Below are 20,184 nucleotides of genomic sequence, written 5' to 3'. Positions count from 1 at the left end.
TGGAACTCCTTTGGCCAGAACGATGTTGGACGACATTGTTGCAGCTTTCTAATGCATCCAGCAGGTACCCCAGAGAGGATTCCTAAATTTTGGGGTGCTGCCATCTTCTTTGTTTTCGGGGCCATCTGCCACCTGGAACAGTCCAGGTCTGTAGACATGGAGTAGGCTGCGCACTGGTGCGCTTTGGATACAGTGCCTGGAGTGAGAAAGCACTGGGATCACAGTGTGGCAGGTAAATCCGAGCCCATCTGCCAGCAATCCAGCATGTTCTCCATGAATGCATAATTAATGAGGTGGAACGCACCGGGAATGGGACGATACGGCGCGACAAACCACCATTGTGGCCAGCGGGTAAAACATCCTTTTTCCCGCCCACTCCCACACTTTGGGTAAATCTGGGATGATTCTGCCCTAAATTTTGCATATGCATCAAGCGAACATTTCATTAAAAAAATCAAGTTGTATATGACATGATAGATTCAAAGATTTTCAAGAAACCTCAGTGATACACCAGTTTCCTCTTACTGATGCCTTAATATTGGTTACGATACTCTGGTCAGCTTTGGGCGCTGTCATGTGGCTTGCTGTAAATGGAAAAGATTCACAATAGAAAGAATATAACTTCTTAGAGATGACATCAAAGGGAACAAACCACATCCCTTTCAGTTTATTATAAATTACATGAGAACTTCACTTGTAATCACAAGAGAAGCTACAATGAAATCATTGCAAAGTGCTTTGTTCATTTCTTTGATTGTGGTTTCCCTAACTCCAACCTGTAAGTAACAAAATAAGCAAATTTTATACTTTGTGCATTTATATTAGGATTTATTTTAGTAATATTTAAATGGTAATGAGTATTTTTGAAGCGTTTTGCAATAATTAACCTAAACTCTCAACATCTAATATATCAATATTTATTCCTTTCTGCATCTATTACAATAGACGTCTACTTCCCTTTTGATGTACTTTTATTTCATAACATTTTAGGAAGCACAGAAATAGTTTTCTATCAAAGTAGCAAATGTAAGAGTATTTTTCAGAGAAAAAAATATATTTTGCTATCAAACTGATGATATTCAATGCCAAAACTAAGTTGTTGCTGTCTGTTTACCGATTGAGTTAAAATAGTAGATTTCACTCTCCTGGAGATAAATTTAATTTTGCGTGATGGTGTAAAACAAGTGATGTGGAATTAGCAATACCTTACATCTCATCTTATTACTTATTCCATTGAACATTGTCAATGCGCCCAAATGCATTTTTAGATAGAAGCCTGAGCCCGGGAGCAGTGTCAGCTACCCCACCAAGCCAAATCTCCCGGAAAGTGGATCCGAGGGCAGGAAAGGACCTGACAAGAACTTATTTTTCTTAGGTTTCATTGTGGGGCACTGAGGATCAGGAGTGTCCACCTCCCCTATTCTGTTCACCTCCCATCGCTGTCCTCCACCCAGCACCATATCACTTACCTGACTATCAGTGACCATGCCCATGGGTCAACAGTGCCTGAACAATCATTGGCTGCGCTTCGGCACCTACATACAGCTGGTTTTATTGCTGCCTACAGCTTGAGGTAGCTGTGTCTTGGAAAGAGAACAACAAAGGAAAAATAAACAACTAGAACTTAGCAAGTGGCCTGTTCTGCAAACTCACTGACTGACTAAATTTACCTGTCCAGAATTCATACCGAACGTCATGTATTAGCTTTTTATTCTGAATTGAAACTAAATCACTCTGACTTGTGAGCTCTGGGAATGAACATATTTGAATATGCTTTAAAGATTAACTTTTTGTACTCATTTACGGTATGTGGACATCATGGGCAAGGCCAGCATTTATTCCTTATTCCTAATTGCCCTTGAGTAGTGCTGGTGAGCTGGTTTCTTGGGCCACATCATTCTGAGTGTTAATGATACTCCTACAGTGCCGTTATTTCATGTCAGGATATTGTGTGATATAATGGGGAACTTGGAGGTGACATTGTGACTTTTTGAAAGGACAGGCAAGAAGGGGATGATGGAGGGGTAGCTTTGTTAGTATGAGATGGAATAAGTACGATAGCCAGAAAGGACCTTGGATTGAAAGGTGTGGAAGCATATGGGTGGAGGTAAGAAAACAAGGGAAGAAGACACTGGTGGGTGTAGCCTATACGCTACCTGACAGTAGCTATACTGTAGGACAGAGAATAAATCAGGAGATAATGAGGGCATGTAAAAAAGGCAGTGCATTAATCATGAGTGACCTTAATCTTCATGTAGATTGGGAGAATCAAATTGACAGAGGTAGACATGAGTGTATTCAGGACAGTTTATTAGAACAATCTGTTGTTAATCCAGCCAGGGATTAGGCTATTTTGGATCTGTTAATGATTAATGAGGCAGGTTTAATAAATGATCTCAGAGTAAAGGATCTCCAAAGAAACAGTGACCATAATATGGTAGAATTTCTCATTCAGTTTGAGATCGAGAAACTTGGGACGGAAACAACTGTGCTAAACTGCAATAAGGGTTCTAAGAATGGAATGAGGGCAGAGTTGGCTGGAGTGGGCTAGGAAAGCAGTTTAGCAGAAAAGACAGTTGATGAACAATGGCAGACATTTAACAAAATAGTTCATGACTCACAACAAAGGTATATCCCAGTGAGGAAGAAGGATTCAAGGAAGGGGATAAACCAACAATGGTTAACCAAGGAAGTTAAGGACAGTGTCAGATTGAAAGAAAAAAATACAATGTGGCAAAGATTAATGGTAAGACAGAGGATTGGGAAAGTTTTAAAAACCAGCAAAAGATGACCAAAAAATAATAAGAGGGAGAATTTAAACTTTGGGGGTAAACTAGAAGTAAGGTAAAAACAGATGGTTTGAGGTTCTTTAAATATATAAAAAGGAAGAGAGAGGCCAAAGTGAACATAGGCCCCTTAGAGAATGAGGCTGGGGAAATAATAATGGGGAACCAAGAACTGGCAGAAGATTTGAATAAATACTTTGCTTCAGTCTTCATGGTAAAAGATATTAATAGCATTCCAAAAATACAAAATAATCAAGGGGCAAAAGGTGGGGAGGAAATAAATATAATAACTATCACTAAAGAAAAAGTACTAGGGTAACTAATGGGGCTAAAGGCTGATAAGTGCCCGGACCTGATGGATTGCATCCTAGGATATTAAAGGAAGTAGCTGCAGAGATATTGGATGCACTGGTAGTAATCTTCCAAGAATCCTTCGATTCTGGATAAGTCCCAGAGGATTGGAGAATGGCCAATGTAACACCCTTATACAGAAAGGGAGGGAAACAAAAAACAGATAACTATGGGCCAGTAAGCTTAACACCTGTCATTGGGAAAATGTTGGAGTCTATTATAAAGGATGTAATAGCAGAGCATTTAGAAATACATAATCTAATCAAGCAGAGTCAGCATGGTTTCATGAAAGGGAAATCATGCCTAATAAATTTATTAGAATTCCTTGAGGAGATAACAAGCAGGATAGATAAAAGAGAACCAATTGATGTCATATATTTAGATTCCCAAAAGGCATTCGATAAGGTACCGCACATAAGCCTACTTAATAAGATAAGAGCCCATGGTGTTGGGGGTAGTATATTAACATGGATAACTAATAGAAGACAGAGAATTGGGACAAGGGGGGCATTTTCTGGATGGCAACCTATAACTACTGGAGTGCCACAGGGATCAATGCTGGGGCCTCAATTATTTACAATATATATTAACGACTTAGATGAGGGAAGTGAATGTACTATAACTAAGTTTGCAGATGACACAAAAATAGGTGGGAAGGCAAGTGGTGAGGATGACACAAGGAGTTTAAAGAGGGATATAGACAGTTTAAGTGAGTGGGAAAAAACTTGGTAGATGGCATATAATGTGGGAAAAGGTGAGGTTATGCACTTTGACAGGAAGGATAGAGGAGCTGAATATTATTTAAATAGAGAAAGACAGCAGAAGGCTGCAGCACAGAGGGATTTGGGAGTCCTTGTGCATGAATCCTAAAAAGCTAACATACAAGTTCAACAGGTAATAGGGAAGGCAAATGTTGGCCTTTATTCCAAAGGGAATGGAGTATAAAAATAGGGAAGTCTTGCTAAAACTATACAAGGCACTAGTTAGACCACACCTAGAATACTGTGAACAGCTTTGGTCCCCTTATCTAAGAAAAGATATACTGGCATTGGAGACAGTCCAGAGAAGATTCACTAGGTCGATCCTGGGTATGGAGGGATTTTTTTATGAGGAGAGGTTGAGTAGTTTGGGCCTGTACTTATTGGAGTTTAGAAGAATGAGAGGCGACCTTATTGAAACATATAAGATTCTTAGGGGGTTTGACAGGGTAGATGCTGACAGGTTGTTTCCCTTTATGAGAGAATCTAGGACCAGAGGGCATAATCTCAGAGCAAGGGGACGTCCTTTTAAAACAGAGATAAAGAGCAATTTCTTCTCTCAGAAGGTCATCAATCTATGGAATTCTTTACCGCAGAGAGCTGTAAAGGCTGGGCCATTAAATATATTCAAGGCTGAGATAGACAGATGTTTAATCAGTAAGGGAATCAAGGGTTATGGGGAAAAGGCAGGAAAGTGGAGTTGAGGATTATCAGATCAGCCATGATCTCATTGAATGACAGAGCAGATTCAATGGGCCAAAGGGTCTACTTCTGCATATACATTTTATGGTCTTATGGTCTTGATCCCATGCACCTGCTTCCTTTGTCCATCTAGATGGTCTAGATTGTGGATTTGAGCAGTGATGTCAAAGATGCCATTGCAAGTTGCTACAGTACATTTTAAAGCCAACTTGCACCAGAGTTGGAGAGAATGAATGTTTAAACTGGTGGATTAAATGGGCTATTTTGTCCAAGATGCTTTTAAGCTTCTCGAGTTATCATGAAAGGATAATAATTCTCATCATATTATTGTGATTTATTGTAAAAGTAGGTTAATAGTGAGGTTTGGATAGTTTTTATGTGTGCATGTGTGTAAGGGATTTAATTGAATTGGAGACAGCTGGTCTGGAGGCTTTGACTCATCAAAACAAGCTAGGTTTGAAATGCTAAATACCTAAACATGGTTGAAGTCTCAGAATGTGAGGTGAGGAGAATTTGCATTTTTAGATAAACCAGGGTAGTTTGAATTTCAAAGAGATGGTAGAATGTTACACCAAGCCAGAGAAGTTAGGCCAAGCAGTGTATTTATTTCTCCCAAAGGGAAAAATAAACACATTGATAATACCAGCACCATGAAATGAATTATATTGTGGGAAAGGTAAAGTTCCAAAGACCTATGGGAACAATGGGATTTACATTAAAAGTGAAAAACATGTATAAAAGAGAATGAGGCTATGTGTCAAAAGAGGCATTGTAAGATCTACCAGAAGTGTGAAAAGCCTCCAGCATTTGTGCATTAAGCCTGCTGCCTATAGATACCAAGGCTGAGAAAAGCCACTTTGAATTCTATTGTCCAGGATATTGTGTTAACTTGCTGGCATCTGTTTACATTTTTTAAATTCTTCTTACAATTGCCTTAATGGGGGTGTAACTGGAAGCCAGGTTAATTAGGAGTTTTAGGAGTTATAATAGTAGCAATTTGTAGACTTATGTATGTGCGTGAAATCTTTTCTTTTGTTAGTAAAGGTTTATTGATAAAAAATCTCTAATGTCTTGGTGGACTGATAACTTCTGAATTCAGGGCACACACCTCAAAATAAAATACAAATTGCAAAACCATTGTGACCATGTGATCAAGTTTCCCTCATGGATTTGATCCACCTGGCACACATCATCCGCCACATCATAACATAGTGTAGTTGGAGTTGCAGTTATCCAGGCAAGTGAAGAGTATTGCATCACACTCCTGTCTTACGCATTGTACATGGTCCAAAGGCTTCAGGGAGACCCAGGAGGTGAATCACTCACCCCAGCATATCGAGCCTTTCATCTGGTCTTGTAGCCACAGTATTTATGTGGCTGGTCCAATTCTGTTTCTAGTCACTAATGTTCCCCAGAATTACAGAACTTTAATGGCACAGAAGGAGGCCATTCGGCCCATCGTGTTTGCACCGGCTCTCCAAATGAGCATTACGACCTAATGCCATTGACCTGCCTTTTACCCATACCCTTGCACATTGTTTAGATTCAAATAATCATCTAATGCCCTCTTGAATGCTTCGATTGAACATGCCTCCGCCACACTTCCAGTCAGTGCATTTCAGATCTGAAACACTTGTGTGAAAAAGTTTTTTCTCATGTCACATTTGCTTCTTTTGCAAATCACTTAAATCTGTGCCCTCTCGTTCTTGATCCTTTTATGAGTGGGAAAAGCTTCTCCCTATCTACTCTGTCCAGCCCCCTCATGATTTTGAACGGCTCCATCAAATCTCCTCTTACCTTCTTCTCTCCAAGGAGAACAGTCCCAACCTCTCCAATCTATTCTCATAGTTGAAGACTCTCATCCCTGGAACCATTCTTGTAAGCGACTTCTGCACTCTCTCCTTGTGACGCCCAGAACTGTATTCCAGCTGAGGCCTAAAGAGTGTCTTATACAAATTCAGCATAACCTCCCTGCTCCTGTACTTTAAGCCCCTATTAATAAAGCTCAGCATACTATATGCTTTATTAACTGCTCTCTCCACCTGACCCGCCACCTTCAATGATCTATGCACATATACGCTCAAGTCTTTCTGCTCCTGCTCCCCATCAAAATTTCACCCCTTTTTTTTATTATGTCTGTCCATGTTCTTCCTACCAAAATGCATTACCTCACACTTCTCTGCATTGAACTTCATCTGCCACCTATCTGCCCACTCCACCAACTTGCCTATGTCCTCTCCTCACAGTTCACAACACTCCCAAGCTTCATATCATCTTCAAACTTTGAAATTGTACCCTGCACACCAAGATCTAAAGCATTAATATATATCAGGAAAAGCAAGGGTCCCAATACTGACCCCTGGGGAACTCCACGACAAACCTTCCCCCAGCCTGAAAAATATCCATTGACCATTACTCTCTGCTTCCTATTTTTTAGCCAATTTTATATCCACGTTTCTACTGTCCCTTTTATTCCATGAGCAATAACTTATCTCACAAGTCTGTTGTGTGGCACTGTACCAAATGCCTTTTGAAAGTGCATATACACCACCATCAACAGTATTACCCTCATCAACTTTTTCTGCTACCTCTTCAAAAAGCTCCAGCAAGTTAGTTAAACACAATTTCCCCTTTAGAAAACCATGCTGCCTCTTCCTTATCAACCCATATTTTTGCATGTGACTACTAATTCTACCCCGAATAATTGTTTCTAGAATCCTGCCCATCACTGAAGTTAAACTGACTGGTCTGTAATTGCTGGGCTTATCCCTTCAACCTTTTTTGAACAAAGGTGTAATGGTTGTAATGCTCCAGTCCTCTGGCACCTCCCCTGAGTTTAGGGAAGACTGAAAGATTATGGCCAGTGCCCCTGCAGTTTCTACTCTCACTTCCTTCAATATCCTTGGATGCATCTCATCCAGTCCAGGTGACTTGTCAACTTTAAGGACCGACAAGCTATTCGAAACTTCCTCCTTGTCAATTTTGAACTCAACTTTGTTGATGGGGGGGGGTGGGGGGTGGGGGGTTCAGTGATGGCAATGCCCTTGAATGTTAAGGGGGGCATGGTTAGACTCTCTCTTTTTAAAGATGGTCATTGTTCAACTCTTCTGTGATTTGAATGTTATTTACCACTTAGCCCAAGCCTGGATGTCGTCCAGGCCTTGCTTTGTGTGGGCACAGACTGCCTCATTATATAAGCAATTGTAGTAGAACTGAACACTGCAATCATCACCGAACATCCCCACTTCTGAAACTACCTTGGACGGAAGTCAGTCATTGATGAAGTAGGTTCAAGGATGGTTGGGCCAAGGACAGTACCCTGAGGAACTCCCACAGTGATGTCTTGGGTCTGAGATCACAACCATCTTCGGTATGACTGAAGCCAGAGGAGAGTTTTACCCCTTACTCTCATTGACTTCAATCGGTGAAATAAGGCTTAATGTCAAGGACAGTCACTCTCCCCTCACCTTCCTTAAACATATGATTCCTTCTATATTCACATATGTAAAGATGCACATACAATAATTCAGTACTCGTTTAAACTCATAAAACAGCCTTTCAGTATCTTCTACATAATTTTAATACAGATAATGGCTTGGAAATTATCGGAGGCCGCGAAGTTAAGCCCCATTCAAAACCTTATATGGCATCTATCCAAGTTTACAATATGAAAACGAAGAGCTATGGACATAAGTGTGGAGGGGCTTTGATCAGAAGTGGATGGATATTGACTGCAGCACACTGTGAATTGTAAGTTATAATGTGTACATGTGTATGTGAAACATTGCTATGATTATTAACTATAGTTTATAAACCACTTAGCTCCCATACCTAGACAACATCAAATAATTGCTTTGAAACACTGATGTTACAACATTATTGTTATATTTATATGTTAGCATATTCCTTGATAGGATAAAAAAAAATCTAATTGTTTACTTTGATTGATGATTGTTAGATTACAAGAAAATCATAGGGTGGAATTTTCCAGACTCCCTAGTGGGTTTAATAGCAGTCGGGGGTGGACAATATGGAGGGAGCTGAAAAATTGGTTTCCTGCAAACTTAAAATGACGGACCTTCCACTCCTGCCCACCATGGCGGGTCACCATTCCCACCTGAAGCCAGTGGGAAACCGAATCGTATCCCATTAGTGGGATTAAGGACTGACCAGAATCGACACACCCCCCAACCTTCCGAATCATCTGCATCGGCAGTGGGAAACCATTCTGATCCAGTCACATCTGGACCAATGTGGAGTGTACATGTTGGCACTTACCTGAAGATGGCCTGGGACAGCTTCTGGGATTTGGGATGGAAGATGGAGGCCTCTGGCGACCGGAACCTGGAACAGCACAAGCAGCAGTGGTGTCAATGAGTGTGTCCTTGGGGGCAAACTATGCAGAGGCTCATGGGGGAGATTGCGAGATTCTGCATTGGAGTTGGGTCATTGGGGTGGGCAGAGATGCAGGTCATCTGAACTGAACAACTGAAGGAGAAACCCAGCATATAGTACTTACAATGCTAGGGCCTTGGGACAGATGAGAGTGTGAACGCAAAAGCTCAACATGCGCGAGAGACTTCTTGCACATGGGTCACGAGGGCCCTCACAAAGACCTTTGCCTCCCTGCACAGGCATGATTCTGGGTGACATGGGGTGTCCCTCAGAAGATGGTGGGGGCTGGGGCTTGGGCACAGGCTTAAGGACTATCACAAATAGAAGACATCAGACATGATTAACGTGCACGTGAACTATATTAACAGAATTGTGATAAGTTTAACGATGATAGTGTACCTGGGCAACCACATCTGAAATCACAACTTCTTCATTTTTTGTTCCCTACTACTTCTCCTAGGTTCTACCCTGACATCCCCAGCAGAGGTGGAGGCAGCCTGCTGACCAGTTTGCCCTCTTGTCTTGGAATGCCTTGGCAGGCGCCCACTGGAGACCCAGGGCCTGGAGGCCCCCAGCTTACTTTGGCTGTCCTGCTGTGGGACAGCTGCTCCTGCTGCAGTCACAGAGGATGAAGCTGAAGGGGTCACAGACAATGGGATTTGGACGGGCTGGACACCCTCAGAGAGTGCTGAGTGGAGGTCCCAGGGGTGTCCAAATGCTGCTCTTCCTTCATTTGGGTGCCCAAGTGCCTGACTCCTTGAGGGGAAGGGGCACTTGGAGGGAGGTCAAGGTGCCCCAACTCCTCTCACGTAGCCACTGCGAAAGCTCACCCATGGCTACGATGGAGTGCAGGTCTGTGCACATCTCTGGCAGAATCTGCTGGACCAGGGTCTCCATGGAGTTCCCCACCCTCCCCATGGAGACCTCCATGCATGCGCCACTTCATCAGAGAGCAGGCAGACAAATTCCTCCGCCTTGAGTGCCACTCTTTTGAGGGCCTCCACCGCATCTGCCTGATGATGATGCCTGAGCAGTTGCGGGTTCACTTAACTTGGTGGAGCGGATTATGTCATTCACCCACTTCCTGCACTGCAGGGATTACAGGGCTGTCCTTCAGTGGGCACAGTGGGCACTGACTCCCCTGGAGACATCCTCCCATGCTGGGTTCATTTCCCTGTTCAGCCTCCTCCTCCTATCCTCTGGATAGAGGACGTCCTTCCTGGTCTCCACTTCATGCAGCAGGATGCCCATGGAGGCATTACTAAATTTGGGTGCTGGATCTCCTGTCCCCTTTGGGCCATCTCCTCCCCAAGGTCAGTTGATGTCTGGGCACCTGTTAAATATGGTGCCCAGATATGACTGTGGTGTGTGCATCATCCAGCCCGCCCACTGCATGGTACATCGGGAGACTCCTGACTGCACAATCAATGAGGCCAGGGTCACACGATACGGCGTGAATTCCCAGATGGCTGGGCAGCGGGAAACACTCCCCATCCCCACCCGCAGCCCCTCCACAGGACTTAGTTCCAGAATGGAAAATTCTGCCCATAGTTTTCTGGTTATGAACATGAATTAATTTGATCAGCCAGTCATCCAAGTTTATTCCAAGTTTAATAGCTTACATGACTTAATGTTCTGGTGACACTAACTCCTCTTATCAAATTAAAGTCTGTCAGTAAGTATTCTGTGAGGATAATTTTATGCATATGTCCTCCTGGTGCAGAGCCTTACTACAGGCTGCAAGTATCAGGAAAACATAAGTAAGGCTCTCTGACAGTAGCATGCAGTTGGAAAATTGGTTAGGGCAGAACTGAGCATAAGAGGGTCGACTTCAGCAATCCTTCATTGGAGGTGCAGTGGCAGGGCCAGAAATTAGGTTGGGACCTGCATATATTGGGTTTTGTGATAGGGATAATGTGGGGCCTTGTGAAATAGGAGGATGTGGACTGGGGCTGGGATCCCCAACATTGGGAGTTACTGTGACCCATCAGTGTGAACATGATCGACAGTGGTACCTGATCGTCCACCAAATGACGTACGTCCCAGTTGGGGGTCCAGGTCACAAAAGTAAAGAGGACATTTGTCAAAATGAAACCCCTTTAGAATGGGGCTGATTGGGTTAATAGCGCTATCTTTCAGGGGGATGGGTTCCTAGCTCTCCCCTGCCCCCAAGTAATCCCCTGTTGGCTGCTCTTCTGCTGGACGTATCCTCTGGGGCATGGCGGGTATTTAAATGTGCCCCTAGTGGTCTGGGAGAGCAACAGGGGCACAGAAACTAAGGAATGACCACCTGACTTCACAAACTTTGTAGGTCACTATAGATAGGATGTACTCCCACAACAAATGTTTAACCTCATTTAGATTTTCTAGAGTGAATATCTTACCAACAGTTTTCATTTTATTCCCATTCTCTGGTTAAAAGCCACATTATATGGGGCACAGATTTAAGGGAATTGGCAAAAGAAGCAATGGCGACATAAGGAAAAACAGTTTCACACAGTGATTGGTTAGGGTCTGGAATGCACTGTCTGAGAGTGTGGTGGAGGCAGGGTCAACTGAGGCTTGCAAGAGGAAATTGGATTGTTATCTGAAAAGGAAGAATGTGCAGGGTTACGGGAAGAAAGCAGGGGAATGGCACTCAGTAAATTGTCCTTACTGAGAGCTAGTGCAGACTGACAGGCTGAATGGCCTCCTTCTGTGCTGTAACAATTCTGTGATTCTGTGGTCTCCATCTGTCGACGCTTTTCTTCACAAAATACTAAACCACAGCATTTATAGTAGAGATCAAAAGAAAAAAATGTCATTACAAGAAATTTGAAGTAAAACCAGAGAATTCTGGAAATGCACAACAGGTCAGTCGGCATCTGATAAAGAATTCCACTTAAATGCCAACTTTTTGGGTATGGACTGAGCTGCCATTTAATCCCAACAATTTGTGTTTTTATTTATATAATAATATGCCTTACTGTGTGTTTGCACGAAATGCAGAAATTTTGCTTACATGAGGGAGAAGTGTATAGAGGGATGTGGGAACAGAATAGGAAGAGGTAGAGTTGAAGCAAGTTCATTTGGAGTATTACACCCAGCATAGGCCAGTTGAATTGAGTAGCCTTTGTCTGCATCTTAGATTCGTAAGAATCAAAACAATAATAAATAGTAAGGGCTGGTTAATTTTTTTTCAGCTTGATACTCGTACACTGTTTGAAACCCTGATTGAACTTATTCTTCTGAATTTTTGAAAACTGTCCTTTTTAATGAAAGCAAAAAATAATTATCTCTCTTTCTGATGAAATCCAGGAAAGGACAGGAAATTCGATACCTTCGAGTAGTTCTTGGAGCACATTCTCTTTCACGGGATGAGAAGAGTCAACAAAAACTTGAGGTTAAAAAGCAACACCCCCATCCACATTTTAACGGAAAATCTACAGAAAATGACATCATGCTACTCCAAGTATGAATTTTATTTCTTTCATTCTGGTTTGTTTGGAATATTTAAAACTATTAATTTAGAAAGACAGTGGTGTTTCAGTTCACAGAACAGTAACAGCTTTAAATCTTCAATCTCTTTGAGGAGAATTAATGGAAAATACTTTGTGAGGTCTGCCAATATTTTTATTGGTTAAAGTGCTGTCAAACATTGAGACTCAGACATGCAGAAGATTATAGTTCTTGCAATGCAGTACTTCACATGGGAGTGTTGATAATGAGTATCAGCTAGCTGCTTGACCCTGAGGAGGTGTCACAGTTGAGCCTCAACTTGTCTTCATCCTGATCCTGTTGGTTTTCAGCCAGGGTCATTTGATAAGAATTAGGTGCCATTGTCTTTTACCAACCTTTTCGCATCAAACCACAAGACCAACTCTGATTCAATGAGGAATGTAGGGGAGCATTGCAGGAGCAGCCCCAGCCATGCCTAAAAATGAGGTGCCAACCTGGTGAGGCTACAACACAGGGCTACGTGCATTCGAAACAGTGGAAGCAGCATGCGATAGGCAGCTAAACTATCCCACAACCAATCAATCAGATCAAAGCACTGCATTCTTATCACGTTCAATCATCAATGATGGTGAATAATTAAACAACTAATGAGAAAATTGCCACATCTACAAACATCCCCGTCATCTTTGCTGGTAAAGTCCAGCACATAAGTGACAAGGCTGACATTTTGTAACCATCTTCAGCTAGAAGTGTTGAGTGAATGATTGATCTTAACCTCCTCCTAAGATCATGAGCATCTCAGATCCCAGTCTTCAGTCAATTTGGTTTACATCACATGATTAAAAAATAGAAAATACAGTACGGAAACGGTTGAAGATTTGTGCTCCAGAACTAGCCACACACCCAGTCAAACTGTTCCAGCACAGCTACAACACTGGCATCTAATCGACAATGTTGGAAAATGCCCACATAAGTCCTGTCCTCAAAAAGTAGTCATGAGGCCATAAAGTCAATACAACCCAGAAGGCGGCCATTAGCCCATCGAGTAAATGCCAGTTCTCTAGAGCAATCCAATCAGTTGCAATACCCCACTAGTTGTGACCTAACCTGAGCTTCAAAAAGATTCAGCATACCCTCCATGCTTCTGTATTCAATACCCTTATTTATGAAACTGAAGATCCAATATGCTTTGTTAACTATTCTCTTACTATGTCCTGTCCCCTTCAAAGATTTATGCACATGCGCACCCTTTGTACATTTGCACACTTTAAAATTGTGTAATTAAGTCTCTACTCTCTCTAAGCTCCCTATCCCTTCTGCCAAAATGCATCACCTCATATGTCTCTGCACTCAATTCCATCTGCCACTTGTCTGCGCATTCTGATAGCCTATCATTATCCAGTTGCAGTTATTTGGTATCATTCTCACTGTCTACCACATGTCCAATTCCGGCATAATCAGCACATTTTGAAATTTTACTTTGTATTCCAACATCCAAGTCAGGATGGTGAGTGCCTTGGAGGGGAACTTGCAGGTGGTGGTATTCCCATATATCTGCTGTCCTTGTCCTTCTAAATGGTAGTGGTCATGGGTTTGGAAGGGGCTGTCTAAGGAACCTTGGTGAATTCCTGCAGTGCAATTTGTAGATGGTATACATTGTTGCTCCTGTGTGTCAGTGGTGGAGAAAGTGGATGTTTACGGTGGTGGACGCAGAGACAATCAAGCGGGCTGCTTTGTCCTGGATGCTGTCAAGCTTCTTGAGTATTGTGGGAGCTGCACTCATCCATGCAAGTGTAGAGTATTCCATCACACTCCTGACTTGTGCCTTGTAGGTAGTGGACAGGCTTTGGGGAGTCAGGAATGAGTTACTTATTGCAGAATTCCCAGTCTTTCACCTGCTCTAGAGCCATAGTATTTATATGGCTGGTCCAGTTCAGTTCCTGGTCAATGGTAACCCATGGGATTTCATCATATTCTCTTTCTCCCTCTAAAAACAGTGTACATTTTGACCTATCTTGCTAGTTATGCCAATTAAGGAAATTCCTTGCCAGTGTCAGCAAATAATACTAACCACATTTATCTTTTCTGTCCCCGTATACCCTCACCCTCTTTTCCTTCATCTACCTATTCACCCTAATATTGAAGGTCTGAATAGTTTCTGTTTCAGCCATTAAGATTGGAAGTGAATTTCACAGCCTCACAACTCTCTATGTAAAGATGTTTCACCTGTTTCCACTTCAAAATCTTTTATATTTAGTCTTATTCTGGAGCTCCCAACTCTTGGAAAGATTCTGCTTCTGTAAAACCATCTGATCCTTTCACAATTCTAAATGCTTCTATCATGTTGCCCCATATTCTTTCAAACAAAAAGGTACCAATTTGTCAATCTTTCTTCACATTTGAAGTTCCTCTTACCAGGAAGCATCCTAACTCGTATGCTGTGTTTTTGTATATCAGGGGAGATTGTGATTGTGATGTAACGGTAACTTCATTAGAATAGTAATCCAGAAGCCCAGACTAATGCTAATGTGGTTTCAAGTCCCACCACGGCAGTTGGTGGAATTCAATTAATATTATATGTAATTGAAGGTTAATCTCAGTAATGGTGATAATTAAACTATTGTTGATTGTTGTGCAAGCCCACCTGGTTCACTAATGTCCTTTGGGGAAGGAAATCTGTCATCCTTAGCTGGTCTGGCCTATGTGTGACTCCTGATCCACAGTGATGTGGTTGACTCTTAACTGCCCTCTGAAATGGCCTGGTCATTTCAGGATTCAAGACAGTTTCTGGGCAATTAAAGATGGGCAACAAATGCCAGCCTTGCCAGTGACACTCAGATCTCATGAAAAGATTTAAAAAAGACACATGGTTCCTCTCCATGTTGTATCTTCTCTGAAACCTCAATATCCTTCCTGTAGTGTTGTGGCCAATACTGTACACAGTTCTCTAATTGCAGTCTTTTTAAGGTTTTATATCAGCTCATTAATACCCATTGGACTTTATTTTCTGTAGCTCTTGTGATAAAATCTAGAATTCCATTATCTATTTTTACCTCTTGCTTTTATTTATTTTTACCACTTGATCAACCCAGAGTGCTGTCTTTAATGTCACATGAACCAAATCTTTTCACTCTTCCACAGAGCCACGCCTACTTGCATTCAAATAGAATTCCTATAAGTATTTTTTAAAACCAAAATGTATCACTTAACGCTTAACTAACATTGAATTCAATCAGCCACTTTTTACCCAAATCCCACAGTCCTTTCATTGGTTTTCGAAAAAGAATTGGAAAATGCTATCTAGTCCAAACCACCGTACGTACACAGTGCCAAAGGAGAGCAGATGATAGATATTAAAATGCATTGATGTGGTTACCCACATGTGGATGAAAAGAGTAAATACATCACACCATACAGATCAGGAAAACTCAAGTATCAAGTTCATTACTGCCAGCTGGGACAGTGGTTGGTAACCTTTAAATGGCTTCAAGCACTCTTAGAAAAATAATCAACCTGGGATCCTACTCCAGATTGGCCAGTGATTCCTGCTGTGCAGATGTTTGATGAGAATTGGGTTGGGCTGTGATGTGATACACCAGATAACAGCAATCACCATCACGGTCCAAACACGATGAACAACATCTGGAGAGCCATAGCAGAGGGTGGACAGTGCCCATGGAACTGGTGCCTGATCGAAGTCAGAGGAGTCAATCCAAGAGGGAAGGCATTTTTGAGGCAGGTTCCTTACAAGGTGAAAATTACAGTGCTCCTTTGGAATAGATCAATACTGTAAGATCTTCATGTTTTGAGGAGCAAAAATATTAATTTATTCTTATTGTACAGCTGTCCAGTGAAGCAAAGATCAACAAATATGTGAATCTGCTCAAACTACCAAAGGATAAGGGTGCAGATGTGAAACCCAGAACTTCCTGCAAAGTGGCAGGATGGGGAGTAACAACTGTATGTTCCAAATCTCCATCTGACACACTTCAAGAAGTGAAACTAAATGTCATAGATCGTAATACATGCAACAGTAAGGATTATTACAATCGTAAACCTGTCGTAACTGAGGACATGATCTGTGCTGGTGACAGAAAAGGCAGAAAAGACACATGCTTGGTAAGTGTATTGTGTTCATTAAAATCAATGAAAATAACAAGGAAACTTTTGGATTGTCTCTGAAATCCCAAATGGTTCACTGATTTATTTTACAGAAGGAAATCTGCTGTCCTTACCCAGACTGCACTATATGCAACTCCAATCTCATACCATCAAGGTTGACTCTTAAGTGCCCTTGAAGTGGCCTGGAAGTCACTCAGTTGTATCAAAGAAGTGCTTCAAGGAGGTGGCCCATCATCACCACCTTCTCAGGGCAACTAGGCACGGGCAATAAATGCCAGCCTTGGAAGCAACACCCACATCCCGAGAATGAATTGAAATAAAGATAAACCAATACCTCGTGGGTGGTCCACAGTCTTAGAAACATAAGACACCCTGATCATGGAAGAAGCATCCTCCCTATATTTCTTGTTTTTTCCTGAATTTTATATCTATGCCCTGTATCAAGTCGGCTTCCCATCGCTATAGTAACCTGAACCTCCAGGAATGCAATAAATAGTGCCCACTGGTAAAAGTATTGGATTCCAAGTAACGTAAGGAAGGCCCAGTGATCCAGAACGCTTGGAACTTCATTCAAAGTAATTTATTAAAAGCCTGTAAGTGATAAACAGCAAAAAATGTCCTTTACAAATTAATTATTAATGTTTTGCTGAGGGAGTCAGAGGAAATTTCTGTGACCTTATATAACAGAGCCCAGATTTTAAGCCGTTTGCACTCAAGCTATAAGTGACTCAATACTAAGTGACACCTCCCAGTGAAGAGCAACATAGCAAGCTGAGCAAAGAAGAAAGGCTGAAACTCTTTCAGAAGGCATTCAACACTGGAGGCTTGTTAAAAAGTTGAGACCCATGGTAATAAGGGGCAAAACTTGATTCAGTGACAAGGAGTAAAGGATGGATGTTTTTCAGACTGAGAAGTGTCTTGCGGTATTGTTCCCCAAAGGTTAGCTTTGGGCCCTTTATTCTTTAAAATTTTTCTAAACGACCTAGAGAACAGCATTATAAAGTTTGCAAAAGATACAAACTTTCACAATGTTGTAGGTATTGATGAGGATAGTTGTAAACTTCAGGAGGATATAAGCAGGATGGTGAAATGGGCATAAGTATGGCAGATGGAGTCCAATGCTGAGTAATGTGAAGTGATCAGGGTCAGTGTCTGGAATACACTGCTTGAGAGTATAGTGAAGGCAGATTCAATCGTGGTTTTCAGGAGGAAATTGGATAATTATCTCAGGAAAAGAAAATGCAGGGCTACATGGAAAAGGCACAAGAGTGGGACACGCCAAGAGCTGGCACAGACATGATAGGACGAATGGGCTCCTTCTGCGCTGTAAACCTTCCCTGAACCTCTGATACCATAATGAACATTGGGAGGACTAATATGGAAAGATAGTATACTAACTGTAAAAGATATGATTTTGAAAAATGTAAATAAGCAGAGAGACCTTTGTGTCCAGATATACAGATCCTTAAAAGTGGTACGGAAAGTTGATAAGGTAATTTAAAAAGCATATTGGCTTGTTTTCTAAACAGGGGAATCAAATATACAAGTGAAAAGGTCATGTGAAATCTTTATAAATCACTGATTAGGCCTCAGCTTGAATATTGTGGATAATGCTAAGCATCACACTTCAGGAAAGATACAAAGGTACTAGAAGAGATATAGGAGTTTAACGGAATGTTACCAGGCATGGAGGATTTCAGTTATGCCAAGGGGCTGGAAAGATTAGACTATTCTCCTGGGAATATAGAAGGTTCAGAGGTAACCAAAGACCGGTTTTCAAGATGATGAAGAGTTTCATGACTTAGGTAGAGAAAGTAGATCAATAGGCAATAGCCGTAAATTTAAAATCCGGCCCGATAGGTCTAGAGGAGAGTTGAGGAAAATTGCTTTCATTCAGAAGGTTGTCAGGATTTGGAATGCTTTACTTGAAAAGGGAGTGGAAGCTGATTCCATAAATAATTTGAAAAGGGAGTTGGACATGTACATGAGGATGAGGAAGTGACAGGATTACTGACAAAAAAAGATGTGGGACTAAGCATGACTGCTTTTCCAAAGTGATGCTGGGTGGAATGCCTTTCTTCTATGTTGTAAGTTTCTATGATTCAATAAAATGACAAGTGCCCTTGAGCCTCTTACAACCATTGGAAAAGTGACAGTTTATGCTGGCAGAAGCTCCTGATACTCCAGCAAATCCCAATGCAGGGACATGTAATTGTGAAAGCAAATCATGATTAGAATATGAATAGATAGAAGGGGCTCAGTATAGCCCAGATCATGGAGAAAGATCTTCCACTGAGCTCTGATTTTGTAAGTAAAAACCTTTTTCCTATATCTAGAAGCATTCTTTTGGTGGTGAAAATATTATTTATGCTTAACTACATTAGCTAAGAGTAAAATGGACTGTTGGGTGGTAATCGTAGCAGCAAATTCAAGAATGGGTTGATTAGGGCCTGGATAACATTTTTAATAGCAGGATATGTGAGGGATTATGAATCATATTTCCTGGAACGGCCAAATTAATTTTAACAGATATTATAGTCCGTCCAGCCTGGCAGGATATTGCAGTCCTGCCAAACTGAATGGAGATATAAATGGCTCGCCAAATCCGCCAGAGAGAGACACGCTGCAGTAGGACTGTAAAATCCTGGCCCATGTTTCTTTCCCCAGCATGAACATTCTGAAATCTTTGTAAGTTTTAACATGTACATTAAAACTAAGAGCACAGTTCAATATTCAATCGGAACAGGCTCACGTTTAACCAATTCTACTTAATGATTCTCTTTTTTTAATATTTCTTCTTCCAGGGTGATTCAGGTGGTCCTTTAATTTGCAAAAATATGTACAAAGGGATTGTGTCATACGGCCTTGGATGTGCTGATCCCAAAAAGCCTGGGATTTACACTCTCATTTCAAAGAAATACCTTGACTGGATTCAGAAAATAATTGGCGTCGAAACTTACAATATGACAGCTGCTGAGAATGTTGAGGAGCCTACCGCTACTCTGTTTTACTTTTAATGAGTTGTTTTTGAATTGCTTTGCTCAGAGAAGGGCAAAAATGCTTTTGCCCATACCTTGTACAACAATCTATTATAAAATGGAATAAAAACCTGAAATGTGAAATCCTCAATGTGAATTGTGTCACACTTTATTTGCTGAAACGTCAGACAGTCATGAATACTGAAAGTGGGCTGAGTTGCTCCTGAAAGTGAGATTTTCAAGCAAAATTTGAGTGACAGGGCAGACATGCTTTGCATTATAGAAAGCCCAAATTGGAATAGAAGCTATTAGATTCTGCATTAACATAGCGTGTAAACCACTGAAATTCTGAATAGAAGCTGTCACTTACAACACCAGCACCATAATTATCATTTTGGGGTTAATAATTCTCCAATAAACCTACAGGGCTAATGTCTAGATCCTAAACAGTCAGATAGTGTGGCTGCTCAGTCTCCCAATTCTCCTCTACTTGTTTGTGTCCAGTTCCACAGACCAAATGCCTCCACAGTACCTCCTCTATGTAACCAGATTTAAGCTTAAGCTTCCACAAGGAACATAGGAACAGGAAGTAATCATTTAGCCCCGGATCCTGCATCCAGTGATTCAATAAGATCATGGCTGACCTGCATCTCA

At 41.5% G+C, this 20,184-nt stretch overlaps 1 protein-coding gene across 1 annotated transcript; it reads left to right on the top strand.

Annotated features, from left to right (window-relative positions):
- The first annotated feature begins 691 nt into the window (after nt 1-691).
- LOC121281487 (granzyme K-like) lies at nt 692-19,681 on the top strand. Its single transcript, XM_041194435.1, has 5 exons — nt 692-778; nt 8,185-8,347; nt 12,290-12,443; nt 16,274-16,549; nt 19,357-19,681. Exons 1-5 carry the CDS (start codon nt 718-720, stop codon nt 19,567-19,569), a joined length of 867 nt encoding a protein of 288 aa, XP_041050369.1. The 5' UTR covers nt 692-717; the 3' UTR covers nt 19,570-19,681.
- The last annotated feature ends 503 nt before the right edge of the window (nt 19,682-20,184 follow it).

This window comes from Carcharodon carcharias, chromosome 1 (assembly GCF_017639515.1).
Source record: "Carcharodon carcharias isolate sCarCar2 chromosome 1, sCarCar2.pri, whole genome shotgun sequence".
Classification (NCBI taxonomy): Eukaryota; Metazoa; Chordata; class Chondrichthyes; order Lamniformes; family Lamnidae; genus Carcharodon; species Carcharodon carcharias.
This window is presented reverse-complemented; position numbering and strand designations above follow the sequence as displayed.

Coding starts and splice junctions, on each gene's coding strand:
- LOC121281487 (XM_041194435.1), top strand. CDS start 718: ATGAAATCATTGCAAAGTGCTTTGTTCATTTCTTTGATTGTGGTTTCC. Junction 779..8,184: donor GGTTTCCCTAACTCCAACCT/GTAAGTAACAAA, acceptor ATTTTAATACAG/ATAATGGCTTGGAAATTATC. Junction 16,550..19,356: donor GCAGAAAAGACACATGCTTG/GTAAGTGTATTG, acceptor TTCTTCTTCCAG/GGTGATTCAGGTGGTCCTTT.